This window comes from Tamandua tetradactyla, chromosome 10, assembly GCF_023851605.1.
Source record: "Tamandua tetradactyla isolate mTamTet1 chromosome 10, mTamTet1.pri, whole genome shotgun sequence".
NCBI lineage: Eukaryota > Metazoa > Chordata > Mammalia > Pilosa > Myrmecophagidae > Tamandua > Tamandua tetradactyla.
The window spans coordinates 34,778,669-34,800,449 of record NC_135336.1 but is presented as its reverse complement, the minus strand read 5'-3'; the positions used below and the strand labels follow the sequence as shown (position 1 = coordinate 34,800,449).

At 37.0% G+C, this 21,781-nt stretch overlaps 1 protein-coding gene across 11 annotated transcripts in view; it reads left to right on the top strand.

The window, feature by feature from the left end:
- PHLDB2 (pleckstrin homology like domain family B member 2) overlaps nt 1–21,781 on the top strand; it is a 111,362-nt gene that overhangs the window by 78,765 nt on the left and 10,816 nt on the right. For 3 of the 11 annotated variants that reach the window (XM_077118428.1, XM_077118424.1, XM_077118426.1), the window contains 8 exons: nt 274–417; nt 1,043–1,228; nt 3,801–3,941; nt 5,135–5,234; nt 8,677–8,697; nt 10,488–10,523; nt 12,106–12,313; nt 20,972–21,062. In XM_077118428.1, the coding sequence (XP_076974543.1) occupies nt 274–417; nt 1,043–1,228; nt 3,801–3,941; nt 5,135–5,234; nt 8,677–8,697; nt 10,488–10,523; nt 12,106–12,313; nt 20,972–21,062 (927 nt within the window). The remainder of the gene's footprint in view (nt 1–273; nt 418–1,042; nt 1,229–3,800; nt 3,942–5,134; nt 5,235–8,676; nt 8,698–10,487; nt 10,524–12,105; nt 12,314–20,971; nt 21,063–21,781) is intronic. The other 8 variants (XM_077118432.1, XM_077118430.1, XM_077118429.1 and 5 more) reach the window with 7 other exon arrangements.

The window sequence follows — 21,781 nt, the reverse complement described above, 5'->3', positions numbered from 1 at the left end:
TACCTTTGGGGTATTTTAAAATCGAAGATTTGAGTTGTTTATTAATTAGTCACCTTGATTTCACTAGAAAATTATTTTTAATGTTTGGGATGCCACTTTTCAAGATTAAACGCTGCAAATCCATTTTATTCCCTCAATGAAACATTGGATAGTACCACAGATGTATGGCTTTGCCGATCTAAACTAACTCCATTGAACTGAGAACATTAATACTCTCTTGCATGCCTCAGCTTTTGCTTTCCTTGTGTTTAACTTCTGAATTCCTCCTTTTAGGGCTATATCAGTGTAAGTGAAATTAATGAGCCATGTGGGCAATCCACGACTCTATCCCCTTCCACTCAGTTCCCTGCTGATGCTGGCGCTGTTGTCACTGAGCCTGCCACAGCTGTGCTGGTGAGCCAGCCACAAAGCAAAGAGGTGTGTTGGCATGCCATTCATTCGTTCACTGCTTTCCTCGGGTCAAAGGTTAACCCACGGGTCACTGAAAATGAGGGTGTGTATGACAAATATAAGTCTCATTTGACCAGAGGGCCAGGGTGACACAGAGCTCGTAAAACATAGCAATTTGGGGTACTACTCTACAGTTAAAATTCTAGAAACCAGGAATATATGGTGCAGAGTGGAAATGAATTCAAATACTATGAGAAGTAAGTTCAAAGAGATAAACTTTATTTGAGTCTTCTAATTTGACTCCGTTTTCTTAGAATATCAAAAAGCCTTATAAAACTTGATTCAAATCAGCTTTCCAGTTTGATTGTTTCTATTTTGCTTTACGGTGTGGATTTTCAAAATGCCATGCTTTTAAAAAACATCCTGGAGAGGAGCAAATAATAGTAAATTAAAATACCTTCTAATAATCCAGGTTGCTTACAGTGTGGGATTTTTAACAAGAGACTGAGTTGAAAGATACTGGCCATCCTTTGTGACTTCTTGATAAAAATATAACGAAACAGAGCAGTCAGATTACCAACTTCATTTCTTTGTAAGTCTTATTCTTTTATTTCCTATGGACACATATGCACTTTTTCTTTCTCCTATAAAGCAAACATCACCTGTGTGTTCTGGATTTATGTTTCCTTCCACCTTTTCTTCTCATCCTATCATTGAACCTCCATCTGTCCCGTGGCCCGAAGTCATGGCTACGTCTGTTGACCCTTTTCCTTTAAATGATATACCTCCTCCTCTACCAGCAAAGAAACACAGAAGGCAGCAGCAGCCTGAGCAACAGGTAATCAGGAACCAGTGTTTCAAGTTTGGTAATTTTACCTTGACCAAGTTACTTTTGTGCAGTCTTTTCCTCAGGTATTTTTATAAAGTCATATTTCATACTCCATTACTGTACGCTTTTTTTTCTTCAAGGGCATTTAGTATATTCTAAGGATGTTGGAATTTTAATAAAATGTTTCAAATTTAATATTCCTTGCTGTTTGCTTTTCTTTTTTTTTTTTCTTAAAGGACATTTAATATGTTATAAGGATGTTAGAATTTTAATAAAATGTTGAGACCTTGTTTGTCCTCTGCCAGCTGTTTTTGTTTTGTTTTTGTTATATTGTATATATAATTTCTCTGAGCAAGCCAGTTAGTTGTTATCATCCCAGTCTTACAGGTAAGAATAATGAGGCATAGAGTCAGTCAAGTTATTTGTTCAAGGTCACAACACTGAAAAGTGACCAGACCTCTGCCAGCTTTTGATATGTTTGAATAAGTTTCACATTATTATTTTTTCTGTTTGTTTTCAACCAAAATGCTGTAATTTATCCCAGGTATTTTTGAAATAAGAATCTCTGTAAGATTTATGGTATAAGAGGTTACTGTGTCAACACAAAATATTTTTACTCTCTTCTGTTGAAACAATAGTAATCAAATTGCTATAAAATTGCTGCTATGTGTAAAATTTTGCTAAATGTTTTACAGATATCTCATTTTATCCTTTTAACAAGACTGCAAAATAAGAATGATCTTCACGCTGAAATTTAGGGAGTTGGGGGGGTGCAGTACAGTTTAGTAGTTTCTGCAAGGTCACAGTATAGGTAGTGCATATGGCCCATAGGACAATAATTTTAATATACTTTTAAATAAATAATTTATTCTGAATGTTTACTTCATTCAGTACATATTAATTCTTGACCATATATATATATATTTTTAAATCTGTTTAAAGACCCTTCCAACAATAATCACATTTGACTGTGATCCCATAAGATGCTAAGAGGCATTGTCACAAGACCCCTAATTTAGGTGAACCCTGCTTTCCTATGCCCAGCCCTTGTCTGTCTTGAAGTTACCTTTATTATCTCTTATCTTTTGCTGAAGGACTAGATCTACCCACTACTTTCAGGCCACAGCTACCTGAACTGACATTAAAGGGGATTGGTTTAAAGGAGTGTCAAATAAGTGATGTGTACAAAGGAGCAACAGGGAGAATGGAAGAACTAACTGTCTTCAATTTTAATGTTATGTTTATAACAACTTCATTCAGGTTAAAAGACATCTCTAGTAATAAAACAATCACAGTTTTCAAGCCTATGTTTTCTGCCAAACATTAGTTACACTATGTTTACAATGGGGCTTCTTTCCTATTGTGTTAAGCCACCATTATGGAAAACTGGAAGATTTTTAATTTCAGAATTTGTGAAATTCGATCACAGTGGGAACAAAATTGAAGTGTTCAGATGCCACTTTTCTTACTAAACTGACCACTAATCATCCAAACAGCAAAGAAGTATTGTAGTGTGGACAACCTGGGTTTGAATTCCAGCTCTGTCACCTTTTAGCTGCATGACGTTGGCCAAGTTATTTAAACTCTCTGTACCCAGACTCTTCCTCTGCAAAACTGGGATAATGATAATACCTGTTTCACAGGAGTATTATAAGAATTAAATGAGGTAATCTATATAAAGCAATTAATATCACACAACACATAGTAAGCTCCCAATAAATATTAGCTGATATGAAGAGATAACCATAAAGTTATAATGCAGTTCTCTTTCATGATCAGCAAAGTTTGAAGATTATTCATAAGTTTGGGTACAATGAATTTTCATGTATTTTGCAAGCTTCAACTTAGTGTAAAAATGACCAAATCTGAAAAGTCTTTAATTAGAAAAACACCTTACTATTGAAGACCTTTTTGGGGATGAAGAAAAATTTGGATAATTTCAAATTGGCAAAAATCTTGTTTTGGGAATCTGAAAAAAGTATGAAGTAGTCCACTGGAAGATTTTTTTTTAAATGTCAGAGATTACTATCAGGGCTTCTTGGCTAAGATCTTCTTAAATAAAATAGTAGTAGCCTAGAAGGATTCCTTATATGGAAACTTTATCTGAATATGAAGTGTGTTTATGCAACTGAATTTTTATTACAACTTTAAAACAACTTCCCTGTTTGTTCGTTCTATCTCTTCAACTTCTTCTTTCTTGTTCTCCTCACACTGGGATCTGTGCAGACAGACAAAGGGAGAAACTACTTACTTGCTTTATCCACTGGCCATCCCACCATCCACATGGCAACCATAAAATAATTTGTAAGTCGTCCTGAGGCCCCAGTGCAGCAGGTGCTTTGAAAGTGAAAGGTGGATTAAAAAAACAAGTAAACAAAGAAAACAGTGATAATTCTTTCAGTTTCTACATAGCTTATCAGATGGTAGCCCAAGTCTGTTAGTGGACACAGTATGCATTTAATTAAAAAAAAATCTGTTTTAATTCCAAAACCTCTTTGTAAATGCATATAATTTGTAATTTGTTCAGTGATCTGTTTCAATCAGTCAAGTTTGCTGTTTTGCTTTACATTTGCATTTAAAGCACTTTAGAAGTCTGGAAGAAAGGAAAAAACAGCATAAAGAAGGCCTCTATCTGAGTGACACTTTGCCTCGAAAGAAAACCACACCTTCCATATCCCCACATTTCAGCAGTGCTACTATGGGGAGAAGCACCGCCCCAAAGGTAGGATTTGCAGAGAGACTTGGGCATCACATTCAGTGAGTCTTCCTGTCTGATGTGCAGAGGCCCTTAGGATGGGAAATGATAAAATAACAACAGCAGCAACAACAAGCCATTTAATTTGCTGGTTGGGAAGAAGTCACAACTAAATTCCATTTTCTGCCCTCTTCAGAGGACATTTGGAGTTTACACCAGGGCCAGAGAACCCAGTTCAGGGTTTTTCCTACTATAGCACAGGCGGTGGATGGCATTCACACACATGGCAGTGTCCCATGGCTGCATCCCAGCTCAGGAAAGAAGATAGGATATAAACTTTGAGTTCCAGGAATAACGGTAGTAAATATTTATTGATTCATTTCTATGTATCTATGTACATTTCTGCGTATCCCTTAATGTGGATTATCTCATTTTGAAACCCAACAACACTATGCAATATAGATACAAATTATTATCCCCATTGTTGTACATACGGATAAAATGAGGTGTAAAGAAGCTCAACAGCTAGTCCCAGTGCCCTCAGCTGGGAAGTAGTGGAGCTGGAATCTGAACTCACACAGTCTATGCAGGAGCCTTCATTAAAGTTCTGCTGACATGCCCAAAGGGTCATTGCAGGAGATGGAGAGGGGAGTGGGAGGGAGGGTTCCAGGTAGGACAGACTTTTGGGCCCTTTACCAGCCTGTGGCCAGAGTAACTTTGTTTTCATCTATTTTGCCAAACAAAGGATGTTGATATTTTAAAAGACTGCTAAAACCAACAGGGCAGTTAGGTTTCCCCAATTTTCACCTAATAGATCGCCAGGGGTAAATGGAAATTGGTGCATTTGTAACAAGTACATCTCTTTCCTGCGCCTTTGCATGATGTGCATGCATTCTTGTCCCGCATCCGCCCCTCTGCTCCTTACGCATGAAGAACTCTTGGTCATTTGCTCAGTGGTTTCCGACAGTGTGTTCTGCCCAACTTTCCTCCCCGATGACTTGCTGCTGCTGGTTGAAGTGGTGTGATATAGAGACTGCAGAGGAGCAACCGTGGAGGGACAGCCACTGGCCTTTACCGCTGAGCATCAGCACATGGGAAGCAAAGAGCTACCTTCCTGTGCTCTATTCTTAGACAGAAGCTATGGAAAGGAGCATGTGGCCCTTTGCTGAAGGAGTTTTGGCCTGGAGTTTGCCTGAAATGTTTTCTCCTGGTTTCCATAGGCTCACTTGCCCCTAGGACAGAGCAACAGCTGTGGCAGTGTGCTCCCCCACTCGCTGGCAACCATGACCAAAGACTCCGAATCTCGCAGGATGCTCAGAGGTATGTGCCTTTAAAATCCAATGTCATGGTCTTTTGTTAGGCATTGGGATTCCTCATAGAGAAGGAGTGAGGCCAGAGTTGGGGATGGTTAGAGAAGGGATCTACCAAAGTCCTATGATTTATTCTCAATGTGTTTCTTTTGGGGAGGAATTTATATAATAAGGATATATACACATATCCTTATGTCATATGAAGGTAGCTTTTCCTACACATGTATATAATTGGTACATTTAAAACATACCTATTGTACCTTATAAATTCAATAGAACTTTCAAACCAGAAAGGCCCCTAGAGAATTGTTAACCTTCCCATTTCATTAGTAGAAAGAAAAGAGAGCCCACTGAGGTCCAGGGTGATTCCCAGGCCACTTACCCAAAATTGTGCACGACCTTGTGGCTGCATCACTGTGTCACTGGTCTCTGTGTTGAACCAGACACTAAAGAGTCATTGAGCTGATGCAGTAAAAAAATAAAATAAAAGCACTAGTGTGCCGGGCAAAATTCACTTAGACTCTTTCATGTAGACTTGAGATTTTGTACTCTGTGGTTGTTGGGTAGATTTTTACTCTTTTCAGTTATTTTATGCTTTTCAATGATACTTACATTTATAATAGAGTTATGTTTATAATAGAGTTCTCAGATTGTCTTTGTGGGACTAGGAGAAATTACCACAGTGCAGCTCCAGGAGTGAGCTTTCTTCTTGTCGTTGAGAGACTTAAATTTATTGTGATAATGTGCTAGTTTAGTTCAACAGCTTACATTGGCCCTAACGTTTGAGCAGGCATAGTGCTCGATGTCACAAATGCAAGTGAGTGTCATGATCCCTGCCCTTGAACTGTTTATAGTTTAGTGGGGAAGAAAGACACATAGAGGATTTCAATAAAATGTGGTGAAAATCAGGGAAGGTGGTATGCTCAGGACGTAAATGGGCACCCACACTCAGCCTCTGAGTGCCTCCCTGCATTGGGGGATTGAAACCCTTCCCTCCAAGTAGGCTGCAAATCCTTCTGACTGCTCAGTTTCTCTGCTAGTGGTGCCAGGGGAGAATCACTGGTTTTACCTCAGGAAAAAAAATATTTAAACATGAACAGAGTTTTAGTATATGAAGTATATATGTGTGTGTTTATTATATACACTTTGAAATATCTTATATGAAGATCTCCATTAGTGTATTTGATTGAATACTCTTTTTTCTTTGTCATAATGTCTTAATAAGTTAAAAATATGTCTGCTTTCATGATTTATAAATAATGAAGAGAAATGAGTCTGTATATTTTGGCTCTCATTTATTACTGTTCATTTGTGGGTCAAGCCTATCGTCTGTTGAAGCATTTTTCTTCACTGTGAACGGAACTTCTCTTGATATGTGTTTTTGCCACTGGCTGAGGATATCAAGGCCCATTCAGCATATTCACGTGCTTTATGTGTAACAGTGGGTTTGGGGAAACACCAAACGCTTGCGAAGGGAGGTGGGGTCGCAAATTGTACTCTAGGTTGAAAGTATTTTCTTAAGAATCAGGTCGGTTAACATTATTGCGTTAGAGGATTCTTGTGAAACAATAATGAAACTGAAGGAATGTTTGGTCTCTATTTTCCCCTTAATTATGGGAATCTCCATTTGCTAGGTTCAGAGAGGAAAACAGAGCAAATTCCCGTAGTCACCTTATAGATGTACCCTCTGCAAAATCTTCTCTCTTCAATCTGTTATTTGTGCTCCTGAGCCTCCCTGAGGAGGACACTCAGTGCTGCTCCCTCTCCTGTCTCTGAAGCACCTCTCAGGTGGCGCCCCTCTAAAAGGCTTTCTCGTGGTGCTGATGAGACACCTTCTGAGGAAACAGGAAAATATCTTGTATTTTGATCTGAGCAGATGTGCTGAGTGAGGCCAGCCTACCCTGCCTTGGTTCCTCCACCCAGAGGAGTTGGGGTTGGGACTGCAATTCTTAGAGCCACAGCAGGCCATTGGCTTCTGTTCCATAAAATTGGCAGCCTTTTCCACTAAGCCTGTACAGGTGGCCAAAACCAGGAAGGATGAGTCATAATTTCATTCAGAATTGTTTCACTAGTGCTTTGGCTTCATTAAAACAGCAAAATGCAAGTAAAATCCAATGATTTTGAAGAAAATTGGACCTAGCACATTTTCATTAACTCAAACTTAGTATACTTGATTGTTTTCTTGACTTACGCAATTAACTTACACTATCTTTTTGCTGCTATTCATAATGGATATGTCAAGGACAATGATGTAAGTATAAGCCTTCCTCAATCAGCACTGTATTAATAGAACTGACAACATGCATCATGCAAAGACTTTTAAAAGCCGAAGAACTCAACCCCTAGAGTTGTATTGGTTATTGGCTTTTGTACAACTTTTGAATTATTTCTTTGTAAGCTTTAGGATGAATGAAATCTTTGTCCTTGTGTCTTCTGTTAAATGCAGGAAAGTCCAAGAAAGGTATGACAACCTCTTTGTGTGGTGTTTTTGTTTCCAACAGATACTGAAAGATCATTGTCAAGTCATCTTTAAGAAATGGTCAGATTTTAAACAGTACAAGGGTGGAGTTTTAGTCTAATTATTACTCCCTTTACCTAATAGAGAAAAACTGTCGCACATTCCAGTAGAAACAAAATGCTGGGTGCAGCTGCTGTTCAATCACAGGCAGCTGCATGACCATCTTTGTTTTGTTTTTTTATTAGAAGGTCAGACTATACAGGAATGATGAGGTCTGTGGAAGCTTTGTTTTGTAAGAATCAGGATGTGTATCAAGAAAAGAGATGGCATTTTGATGTATGTAGGCTGAGAGTAAAGCACGTTGTTTTGGAAAGTGGGAAAGATTTAGGAGGCTCCTACTTATTCATTCCATTTAAGCCTATTTTATGAGGAAGACTTAGTAGAGAAGGTAAAGAACAGTTTAAATGACTGGCTTGAAAAGTAAGATGATCGTAACTTGGCTAGGTGGTAGAGATGGAGCGTGGTGAAGGACTTCTTAATGAAGTTTGACGGATTGTGTATCACATAATTGAATGGCATCCTAAAAAACTTTGGCTCTTAAAAACTATTGTTATTGTGTGTTTAGAATAAGGACTGTTTTAGAGACAGTAGTCTTGTTTGTATTTCCCCCCCCCCCAAAAAAAGCTATTTTTTTCCCCTGTAACAAACCTTTCTTTTTTTTACTAACTACATGCATGTATCGTGAGCTATTTGTTTTTCTTTTTAACTTCTTGAATTCTCTGTAAACTCAGATTTAATCTAATAATGTGGACATCAGACTTTGTTAATCTCCTACTATTGTTATTAACACTATCAATGATTGCATGTTGGGAATGTTGTAGATATTTCCTGTCCCCTTGTCATTCTTTTTGACCTTGTATCTTTTTCCCTTTCTCTGTCATTCCCTTCCTTCATTCCTGACTTGACTTCATCTTCTGGCTGGACTAATGATTAGGAAGAACGAATTTCTCAGCAGGTGAGCTATAATATGCTGAATTGTCAGAAATACTGGTTAGTTTTTTTTTTTTTCTTAAGCCAGATTATAATGTTAAGTTTCTCGTTTTCTGTAGTGAACCCTAGGTAACCATATATAACATTTATTTAGAATATACTAATGATCCTTAATATTATTATGTGGGAATATATCCTACAGTAGTTAACTCACAAAGGACTGTTTGGGTCCTATAGCTAGAATTCATAGAGACTGGCATTAAAAATAATTATAACAATAATAAGTGGAATTTGTACATCCAATATATTGGCTCTTCTGGGTGATGAAGAGAGCTGAGTTGGTGTTGGTTCCTTCCATGTGCTGTGTACAGTGACAAGCTTCGGATATTATCAGGATTCACTTTATAAATCTTATAAACTACTTCAACTGGCTATTTCTGTCTGGATAGGAAGGATTTAATACCTTTACAGGGCCATTTTTACTCCTCAATTTCTCTCTGACCGCTGATGTTATTTTTGCTACATTTTGTTTTTTTAAGGAGCCTCAGGGGGTAGGAAAGTCTCATTTTTCCCAATCCAGTTACTTTTCCCCACCCCAAACAGTGGATGCATTCCACTTCCTTATTTGCCAATAACATAGTTGAAATTTACAGACAAGGAAATGAATTTACTCAGGGACTCTTCATTGAGTGACATTCATGTGCTTAATCCAAGGGGGTTGGATTAATCCAAGGGGGTGCTGTGGTAAACAGGACAGAGGTGACCCACTCCCTGACAGAGTTTACACGTGAGCAGAGGCCAAAAGGCCAGATGACAGTTACTCTGGTGCTGCTTCACTGCCCCCAAAGTCCTTCTTCCAGGAATCCTAACAGGAATACCCTCTTTCGATCCCTGGCTTTTCTATTGTGTTTCCTTTGTTAAAAGTATTTATGCCTTTGGTTGGCCAAAGCCTGAATCCCCCCACACCAGCTCTTCTGTATTATGTTGGAGCAATTGCAGGGTCACAAAGGAGTGTCCCATGCCTTTAATTGTAATTGCAAGGGTAACTTGTGTCCTGGAATTGTTGAGCAGAGATAAAGCTAAGCAAGGTGACGCTTTTGTTCATTCTGATCAAGTCAAGTGTTGCCAGCTAGGAGAAGTGAATAGCCCCACAAGATGAACATTCCCACTCATGTTGGATCTGTGGGAAATAAAAATCTTATGTTGGGAAAGATATGCTCATGAGCAGCAGACTTTTCATTTAAGTGTCCATGAAAATGTAAGTTATTTATCCTATAGGTAACAAATAGTGAATTGGTCCGGGATGTTTACATTCACAGTCTTTAGCACATTACACAGTATATTTTACTGTAGCTGTCTCCTGTGTCCACATCTGAAAAGTAACTCACTTTGGCTTATTGTGAAGGTTGTAAGTTCATTTCTTATTCTGTGATTTTTTTGGGTGAAAAACATTCCTAAAAGATCTAAGGAGCAGGGCATATGGGTGCTTTAAGAGAAGATACTAGTTGCCTTACAGAGATCTTTTCCCTTAGGAAAACTGAGGGGAATATGGAGGTTACGGCACATGTCATGCCAGGGAGAAGATTCATGTATGTTTTAAATCGCATGGCTGACTTTTAGCATTTAGGGATTTGTTTTTCATACTAAAACAAGGAAATGTCTTCCATATAATTGGTGCCAATTTGGAAGTTTCTATACCATGAGCCTTTTGTTGAAGCATAAAGAAATATACGTGTGTGACCTTTTCAAATAATTTCTTTTTTTTTTTTTACTCCCACTCCTTTTCCTAATGAACAATTGGAAACCATTTAAAAGGAGCAATTAGTAATTCCAAAAGTTCAAGTATTAAAGGTAACTCTTTGAATAATGAATTATTTTGCCTTTCTTAAAAAGATGCAGGCACTATGCTTTTGAATGCACTGGCTTCATTTTTTATGCTTTAATGCTGATTAATGAGATTCTAAGATCTCATGGTGTGCTTTTATGTTTTGTGTCTTCCCTTAGCCAAGGAATATGTTGCTTTAAAGAAAAACTGCATATATATGAAATAGTAATGATGTTTTTATTAAGGGAGCTAATTTTCCTAGTAATACCTCAGGCAGAATTAATATATTTTCACTTAGATATCTTAAACTGCTGCAAATACTAATGGCATGAAAACTCTGCATGGGACTACAGTAATTTTACAGAAATTTTTGGAGTATAATGCTTTGTTAAAGCATCATTGATAGGACTTTTATTTTTAAATGAAATGTTTAAGCAACAGCAGAGGACACTGTTTGGATCATGTTTCTTTTTTTAATCCTCTTGTCTGCCTTTTGGCCACTTCATTACTAATTAACAGCCTCATTTAAAGGAAGGTACAAAACAAGAAAAAGATTTGAATTGTCCAACTGTAAATTCTTAATAGCTCTGGGAGTAAGTTTGATCACAGTCTGCAATACTGGTTAGAAAAAAAGTTTTTTAATGAATTGGAGAATGTGTTTATCAGTATGAGCCCTGCTTCCTCAGTATATGGTAAACAGAGAATTGAAAAGGAGCAAAATTCAGTTTATGATGTCCCTAAATCATCTACCAGAGAATGAATAAGCTATAGCAATAACACAAGGTAAAGCCAGTGACCTAATGTACCAGCTGATGAAGTATCAGGGTAAGGAAAAGACCTTAGTCTATGATGCTTTTGGTCCTATTGACAGTTCTATTTTCATATGGCTGACATTACCATCTAGCTGATGGTAGATTGTTAAGAAGGAAAAAAAAAGAGACCATATGTCTAGTAATTAGGAGCAGTATAACCTTTGGAAGGATTGTTGACCCTGAATGTTCTAAATAAGTAATTGGCAGACAAGGAAAATAGAGAAGTAAAAAGAGAATAAGAAAAACATGCAGTTTGGATCTTAGCCGGATAAAAGTATTAATGATGGTATAGGATACCAGTTTCTCAAATCCTATACTTAGAAGATTCTCCTCCTGCTTTATGGCTCAATTAAGTGTTCTTTAACTTTAAATACCATTTAAAAGGTGACAGCTCTAAAACCCTGATGGCAGTTATCACAAAAATTCATACTGCCTCCACATGAACCCAGCTATTTCTAGCAGCTTCGGGACCCTTATTTTTTAATCTTATTTATTTTTGCTGATGTATTATTCTCTATGATGTTAAGATGCAGGAATGGCATAGGAAAGTTTCAAGTGAGCCCACTGACAAAAAAGATCATTCACAAGACCACTTCTTTTCATCTCTGCTTACACTGAGCATGATGCTATTTCTTTGATCCTATTGGCTTTAAAACAAATGAGACCAAGGTCCAAGATTCATATGCAGATGTTTTTGGCTGCTGGTTTGAGTCTTTAAACTTGTAATATTCTAAGACTTAAAAATGAGGCCTATATATTTATATATATATATATATATTTCTGGCTCTTTCCTTAGGGTATAATCACCAACAGATGAGTGAAGGACAAAGGCAGAAACCCTCTGAATTTTACAACCGCACAGCGTCTGAATCAAATGTCTACTTGAATAGTTTCCGTTACCCTGATCACACCTACAAGGACCAGGCCTTTGATACTTTGAGTCTCGACAGCTCTGATAGCATGGAGACCAGCATTTCTGCTTGTTCACCTGACAATATCTCTAGGTAAGATTTATTCATGGGGAAATTCTCTGATTTGGAAAAGCATCTGCTGCTTTCCAAAAGTTAAGCCATCCTGTCTGGGGCAATATATATTTGTGTGTGTCCAAAAGGTTGAGATGAAAAGATTCTACAGTGCAAAAGAGAGTCCGTTGTCATGGTGGACTTTGAAACTAGTTTCTTTTTGTCTTGTGTGACTGAGCCAGTCACACATCATGGAGTAGCCCATTCTTTCCCTTTACCCATTTCCTTACACTTGAGCTCACATTTATACTGTGCTTCAGAATTGACTTTGCTTCTTTTGGTTGACTCCAACCTCCATGTGCTCTGCTTTTGATTAAATAATGACAGAATTTCCAACCCTAGAGTCAGAACCTTGGAGAACGTTTTACTGTTATGTTTTGATAAAAGGAAGACTATAGCTGTTGTGAGCATAAAGATTTTGTCGAGTTTTTAACCATTCACACTTGTGTCCCTGGTAGAAGCGAACAAAGGTGGCCTTATGGAATTAGGGCCAAAAGCACATCTAAAATATAGTTGTAATCATGGTACTTCTCCCCTTCAAAAGCTCGGATGATGCCCCATTACCTACAGAATAAAATTAAACCTCAGGGACTGACATTGTAGGTCCAGCCCAACTCTATCATTTTCTTCCTGATACATCTCAAAGAGCTTCTTGTTGTTTGAGAAGGTGATAAACTCTCAGATCTCTATGCCTTTGACCATACAGATCCTAGCCCTGAAATCATGTAGTTTGTCATTCATTCATTTCTATACTTAGGTGCCATTTCATTCCATGCATACTTATAGAATACTCTGCAGCCTGTGGTGGGCTGGAGCTGGTTCATACTGGTGGCAAGGGCAAATGTAACATCCGTGATGTCACATTGGTAGGTGGAAATTGGCTCTGGTAGGTGTATTTGCATCATGTACCTCAGCATATTCTACATGTTGGGGTGTTGTTGTTTCTCCCCCCCACCCCCAATGAGCTGGTTTACCAGCCAACCACTATTTATAATCAATTCCTCTTTCATTTGTCATTCATTCAACCAATACTTACCTAGCACTGAAAGTATCTGGACGATAAACTGTCTTTACCACCCCCAGTCCTACCACTCCTAACATCCTGGAGAAATTCCCATCCTTCAAGCTCAAATTTAAGTTAGAATCTCATGAAAACTTCTCCGTGCAGGGTCTCTTTCTTCTGTGTTGCCATAGCACGTGATTTTTTTGTTGTTGTTATAGAATTGATCACATTGTATTAAAACAACTTGCCTTCAATAATTAATTGGTGAATTCCTCAAAGTCAAGGAGGATATCTTTTGATTTCCACACCCAGTAGAAACCCTAGCATATAGTGCTGGCTGAGTAAATACCTCAGAATATAGTAAATGAACTTATTTTCATTTTGATGTTTTTTCTGTGTTTGATCTATTTCATTTGGCTGAAAATGAATTATGATTTCAACCCAAGAAACATCCAGTATTCTATAAATGTTAATCAAGCAGTGATGCCAACAGGCTGGGAATAGAAAGACATGTTCTGTGGGTTTGACCTGGTGGTGATTGTGCAGTCTTAAGCAGATCACAGAATTCTCTCATTCCTGATTTGCTAGTCTACAAGTGGAGGAATTGTTTCTTGAATAAAAGGGGATGATAGACTTTTAAATGTTTTGGAGCAGAAATGATCATTTTGCAAATATAATATCTTTCTTTAGAAAGGCCTGAAAAATTGGCTACCCCCTCCCAAATAGTAACAGACACAGACAGAAAGTAATCTCAGCAAGGTACACTTAGCTTTGGGTAGAATTTCATAAATGAAAAGAATGTCATAGATCCAAATATATATGGATATATATAGCCATGAAATTTGGGGGAGTAGAGGAGAAGTAAAAAAAGATAGATGCTGCATTTTATGATAGAGTGCATTGTAATTCTGGAATTAGTAGGTGGAAATATTTCAAATATTAATATTACCAGATACATCCTATCAGAGAAGGAAATGAGTTCCTAGGGAAAAACACTAAAGCAAAAAATAAAATCATCACATGGGAATAAAGAGGCAATCATTTAATGATATGAAATAAAAATGAATGGGTTTATTTAATGTTAGAAGGATTAATATTTCTTGTAATTCAATATTAGAAGGTGTTTATCAGGGTTTTTTCTTAATTTTTATGATTATTTTCAGTCGGACCCTTGTGTGTCTGACACAGTTGAGCATCAAATAATCTTTTGCACTGAAGGTGCTCAGGTCATAGCAGTTCCTAATGACGAGGTGTCAGAGCCCCGGGGGTGGGTGCCAGAGGAAATGTTCTCAGAGCTGAAAGTCTAGAACTCTGAGTGACTTATTCATAAATAGCAGTAGCCTGATCAATTAAATGTGATGCTTTTTAATAATGGAACACCTAAACAAGAAAGGGTCAATAACTCAACAACTATTATATAAAGGTAATAAATAATAATAAGAAAAGTTGACACTGAAGAGAACACCACATGCAACTATTTGGTTTTCCAGTGTTTCCTTCAAGAGGCCATCCTGTTTCTTTAGCACTTTGTACTTAGTGATCATTTTGAAACCCTCAGGTTACTCCCCCTTGCCTCCCCCCAAATTGTTAACATTTTATATGGAGATTCCTAAAGTGAACTCTTGATAGTTTGACCCTCTTTTTTCTTTCTATTTTTGAGTCATTTTTAGTAAGTAAATACATTTTATGCATTTTCCTTCCCTTTTTTTCCTACTCACTGCCTCTTTTGTCCCCCTACAAAAATTAGAGCATATAGCCCTCCAAATAATCACTCTCCAACCCTCCCCCTTCATATATATATTTTTTTTTTTAACATGGGCAGGCACCGGGAATCGAACCTGGGTCCTCTGGCATGGCAGGCAAGCGTCCTTGCCTGCTGAACCACCGTGGCCTGGCCTCCCCCTTCATATTTAATGGTGGTAAAAAACCACAGTATATAAGTGACTACAGAGAATTACCTAAATTAGCACTACATCAGTTATATCTACCAAGTTTTCAAAGTTCAGATCTTCAGCAGAGTTACTAGCAAAAATTAACTTATTTTTATTTGTTACCCACTTGCTTAAAAATAAAGTTTTAAAAGGTAGAATGTGAGAATTGAGCCTCTAAATATACTGTCTCAAGAGGACAGCACTGTGGCAGAGTGATCATTCCTGGAAAGCATCTATGTTTGGCTGTGATCATTCTCCATAGTTACTCACACAGAACTAACCCAGTGGTGCTACCAATCACAGATATCTAATTATCACAGTCAGAAGTTACTAATACTAGTTATTTGATTGTGCTATCAGATCTTCTAAATTGCAAAAAAAAATTGAAGCCAAGGAGAATGTACCTGTTCTATGTAAATAGGAGAGAAAGAAATGCATTTCTCTTCTATGCCACCATCTCCCTTCAGAATTTCATACTACACTAAGACAAGTTTGTATCCATCATTGGGCTGGAAAGTAATATGATAAACATTAGGAAAACAGATAATAAGGAGCTCATTTTTGGAATGTGCATTATGAAAAAGCATCTTCAATTGGTAACTCCTTGAAAACTGGTAGAAAGAGGAATAAAATAATTTTTAAAAAATTGTCTCTAAGGCTTAAAAAAATTATGTGTAATAACATACCCTGAAATTATACATGTATTAAAGAGGTAGTTCCATGCTGAAATTCTAGTCACATAAACTTGATCTCGGAGTTTATGATGTCACAAAAGCTATAATTATAGAAATATAAAATTATTCACAGTTGTGGGTAAATTTGCCCTTCATTTTTTGATGAGACATCATTTTTGTGACTACCAGAGTTATGTGAGTCAAACAGTGTTTTTGCTTTTTCAGCACCATTACTTACACTTTAAAGAAACAGAAAGCTTAGAAAACAGGTCTTGGGTCTTAGTAAACAGGGGATTGAGAGTCAATTCTGCAAAAAATCTCCATTCTGCTAAAATAATTGAATTGGCACGTAGAATGTGTACTCTAAATGTCACCTACAATGCTACATTATAATTACTTTGCTATTATTAACTTATGGGCCCTGATTTTGTTGCTCATACTTTGAGAAAATGTTATTGGGAAGTTGATCTCCCATTACGGCTTAAATGCCAGCAATAGGAAATAATAGAGAGTAGATATGGGGGAACAAACCATGGCTGCACTTGTTCAAAGAGATACTTTAATCAGAATTTCAGGTGCTTCTAATCACCTCATTTTAGGCAGTTAGTCAACATCCAGCATGTGCATTTTATTCTGGGAAGTTTTCTTAGAGAGAGATAGGTAAAGCAAATCAGAGTCATTTCAGAGGACAAGTGTAAACTGTTTAAGGGACAGGATGCCAGGGCACCGGGAAAATGTTGGGAAAATGTTAGACAAGAGAAGATTCATGTTCTTTTAATGTTCAAAGAGCTATTGAGTAGAGAAAGCTAGTTGAATGTTATAGGAAGCAAATAATTTGCTTAAGCTGAAAACAATGTTCAAAAGATCATATTAATTAAAAGTAAATATTCAGGGCCACTTAGTGGTTATCTGGGTACACTGAAAGCAGTTTTGGAAAAATTTTCTGTTTTTACAAACAATTTTGTTTTTCTCCAAGTTTTGTTTTGTTTTGTTTTTTGCATGACAGTGTTCTTGTCTATTTGTCTTCCTCTTTCTCTTTTTGCCTTTGTCTCTTAAGTGAATTTTCTAAAAGCAAATTGGTAAAAAAAAAAAAAAAAAAAGTTGTTTTCTATCACTAATTCAAATTTTGTACCATGTAAGTACTATATAAGTACTTAAAATCAAATTGATGTGGATTTCTTAACCATTGAGGGAAGTTTTGATTTCCTTTGTAAATATGGTTTTACCCAAGTTGCTTCACTATGAAAAAATCTTCAGATGATCAAAGAGTAAGAATATGCCTAAATAGAAAAAGGATGCAAAGCAAGGTGTCAACATGCTGTTGATTGCCCAGTTACACACTCCTATAGGCATTCTCACTGCTGTCACATCAGAGTGCCGAGATTTGTGCCTGCCTTTTGTCAGAAAGTTGAGTAGTTGAAGTAATGAAGAAAGTATTACTCCTCATGTCATTTGGATGGACTTCAGAAAGCAATGATAAATTTTGTGTGCTGCATGTAATGCATTATAAAGATTCTCTTTGGTGGCTTTAGGCTCTACCTTTGCATAGGAGACACCAAACCGAGTGGTATTTCATCTGTTAACATTTTTGCATGCCATGGTGTTGACAAACCTAAGCTCCTCCTTAGTTCTTATTGCAGTTACACTTGCTTGTCACTGCAGATGCAGTTCTGACAGCAAAATATTTCCTCAAATTCTGGTAATATAATGTCGTAGAGGAGCAAAAGGTTTGCTAAATAAAAGTGGCTTAAATGTCAAAGAAATATAAAAATCAACAGTAGCAAAAGTTTGGCTAAAGAGAATAAGTATATGCCCCTGGATAAAAATTAATTTTTTAAACAAAACAACTTTAAAAGTAGATATAGTACAGTATAGTAAAATAGGTGCCTAAAAGTTATAAAGGCATGAAGTGGTAAATGGCAACATGTACTTTCTGTCAAATTTTTTTGGACACTCCATTGGAACAAAAATTAAGACATTTAGGGAATATTGTCAAATAAGCAGATTGGGCATAATTGGCAGAAAATAAATTAGAAATATCATAAGATCAATTAAAAACACTGAAAAATTCTGGAAAAGTGAAAAAAAATGTTTGAGGCTGGATAAAAGCTTGAAAAGTTGCCCTGAGATATGTACCAAAGTTACCTATATATGAAAAACTAAGGACTGACAATATTTGTTTTCACCAAGTTATTTTCAACCAATTCATTTGGATTGGTTTCAGGAACATACTTAGGCCAGAAAATGAAAGCTATAGAAACATGGATTGTTTTAAGACATTTTTTTATTATTAAATATTACATATATGCAAAACAGCAGTAAATTTCAAAGTACATTGCAACAGGTAGTGGATTTCAAAAAAAGCAGATTTCAGTGTTTGGTATGGGTTGCATTCTACGATTTTAGGTTTTTCATTCTAGCTGCTCCAAGACACTGGAGACCAAAAGAAATATCAGTATAATGATTCAGCAATCATACTCATTTGTTAAATCCTATCATCTCTGTTAAAACTCTACCTTCTCCTTTGATCTTTCTCCCGATCTTTAGAGGTATTTGGGCTATGCCCATTCTAGGTTTTTCATGTTGGAAAGGGCTGTCAATAATATTGGATAGGGGGATGGAGCTAGTTCATATTCTTGAAAAGGCTGGGCCCTCTGGGTTTCAGGACTTGCTGAAAAGTGTAGGTTTCTGGAAAGTAATCACAGTACATGAAATGTTTTAGAATCTCAGATGGAGCCCTAGGTGTTCTTTAGTATTGACAGGAATGGTTTTGGTAGGAGGTTGGCAAAAATAGGTAAATAGCAGTATCTTGTTAAAGCGTGCATAAGAGAAGCCTCCCAGAATAGCCTCTTGATTCTAATTGAACTCTCTCAGCCACTGATACCTTATTTCTTACACCCCCTTTTGTTCAGGATGGCATTGTTGATCCCACAGTGCCAGGTCACTGGGATTCATATCCCACATTGCTGGGGAGACTTTTACCCATGGATGTCATGTCCCATATTGTGGGAAGAGTAATGATTTTCCATGTAGAGTTGGGCTTAGAGAGAGATGCCACGAGGAGGATGGATTTTAACTCGGTATAAGTATCAACATTCAAACATTGTTACCCAAACAAAGATGGAATGGACACATGATGGCTCAAGCACAGCTAGAGGGAAAATGGGATAAAATTCTTTATAGAAAGAATTAAGGGGAAAATGGGGGTTAGGCTATTGATGAGTTTTAGTCTCGTCCACCTAAGAGAAGGTCTAACTCAACAGATTCCACTTAATGGAATTCAAATAGTTTCCGAATCAGTTGGAGACATAAACATACATAGACTGTGAATATAATTGTGTTTCTCTTAGGCTCTGTCTATCAAACGGATGAAGTTTGGCCCTTTTCCACTCAGGAAATCAGATACTCTTAATGAAAGGATATAAGAATTCCTGTCTAAAGATTTTTATTTTTCTTGAATTTTTGCTGACTGAAGAGAATAGAACTCATCTTATATATCTTCCCCAGCAACTAATGAAAATAATGAGAAAAAGTTATGTTGTTCTCTTTCTCAGGAGAAAACACTGGGCTAAAAATGGGCTCCAGGAAACCCTGCAAAGTACAGCCTCCTAGTTAAGTTTCAAGGATCCACAAATCCTAAGACTTTGCCTCTTATGGATGGATGCATTTTATATTGGAGCTGGCAGTACTTGTTTTAAGATAAACTCTGTTAGTCCTGAGTTATTGTCATCATTAATCTCCTCAAAAGAAGAGCCTTTATCCCTAGGTTTGCAAGCAAGACCCCTAAGAATTTTATAATCAAGAGGGCCTTGCTTATTTTGCATTTTGAAATTAATCTGTCTAACAAACGTGAATCCCCTACTACATGCCAGGATTTGTGCTATAGGAAATACAGGCATGAAAGCCTCTCTGTCTTTAAAAAGATCAAGAAAAGGAGACAGGTACTTAAATTATGCAAATATATGTGCATAAGAAACAACATTGGTTCTGCCCATGGCTGAAACATCAAAGTAAACAAATTTTGGCAAAGGATGTATTTTCTCTTTCACAGAATAGCTTAATAAAATGTAAGCAAGTGAAAAGTACATGTTTATGTTTGTTGAACATTTCCAAGTTCTTTTTCTTTTAATTATTCCAACTGTTCTTACAGCTTTCATTCCCTTGGATTTTTCCCTTCACTTCTTTGTGTGCTATTTTTCCCAAGATGCATTTTTTTAATTCAATGTAACAATATACAAACACAAAAATTCTTACCACATGAATATTCCATTCTTGATATATAATCAATAACTCAAATATCATCACTTAATTGTATATTCATCATGATAATTTCTTAGAACATTTGCATCAATTCAGAAGAAGAAATAAAAAGAAAACAGAAAAATATTCATACATACTATACCCCTTGCCCCTCCCTTTCATTGATCACTAGCATTCCACTCTATTAAATTTATTTTAACATTTGTTCCCCCTATTGTTTATTTTTAATCCATATGTTTTACTCATCTGTCCATAAGATAGATAAAAGGAGCATCAGACACAAGGTTTTCACAATCACACAGTCACATTGGGAAAGCCATATCATTATATAATCATCTTTAAGAAACATGGCTACTGGAACAAAGCCCAACAGTTTCAGGCAGTTCCCTTTAGCCTCTCCACTACATCTTGACTAACAAGGTGATATCTATTTAATGTGTAAGAATAACCTCCAGGATAACCTCTCGACTCTGTTTGGAATCTCTCAGCCATTGACACTTTATTTTGTCTCATTTCTCTCTTCTCCCTTTTGGTCGAGAAGGTTTTCTCAATCCCTTGATGCTGAGTCCCATGCTGCTGTTATTTTGCTTGCTTATGTCTTAACTGGTGCTGGTTAGCATCACATACAGTTGTCAGAGCTGAACTGATGCTTCAGACCGATGACTGTTACAAAACATCCTTTAAATTGGATTCTGCCTTGCACCTCTGAACCTGTGTGTGTGCCTGTTATCAATCTGTAACGGTATCCTTGAAGGCTTTGTGTTGTATTCAGTGCCAGCACGTCAAATATTGCCAGAATAGAAGAAATGGAGAGACTTTTGAAACAGGCTCATGCAGAAAAGACAAGGCTGCTTGAATCCAGGGTAAGTTTAATATATTTATGCCAGAGGTTGTGATGTCGGGTGCTAGGAGCCTCCCATTTGAAATCAGGACATTCTAGTTTAGCCTTAACAAATAAGCTGTGTCATCTTGGAGTAGTTACCCACCCTTTCCTGACCTCTGTTTTCTTCTCTCAGCACTAAGGGTGTTGGATAGATGATTTCTAAGGCTTTTTTTTTCTGCACTACAATTTTCCATAATTTGAAATATATGTATCATGTATAGAATGAAGGGAAAGTTTTGTTTTATATTTTCCCTTGATGATTACATTGTATTCCTGTTAAGGTAAGTGGAGGAATGTCATGTCTTTATGCATTAGCCCTTCGGTGCCAGATTATGTTAACTGTACTATTGTAATAATAAAATCCCACATTATTGTGACTTTATTTCCATCCAGAATCCGAACTTCCTTAGGAATGCCCCCAAATGCCTTTGCATCCTGCCCAAAAGGGTCACTCCTTTCCTTTTCTAACTCCTCCACGTGCTTCCTCTGCAACCTCTGCCAGGAAGCTGTAGAGCAAAAAACAGGAATCGGAAGGACTGATAGGCTTCAGATAGAAGACAGCAACCAAAGAAAGGCTGAATCTTATGATCAGCCTTGGAGGATGATTTGTGAGGCTTTTTATTAAAAGTGGGAGAACAATGTTTATAAATATGAAATAACTGAATATATTTCACTAGCTAGATTTTTACCTAAAAAAAG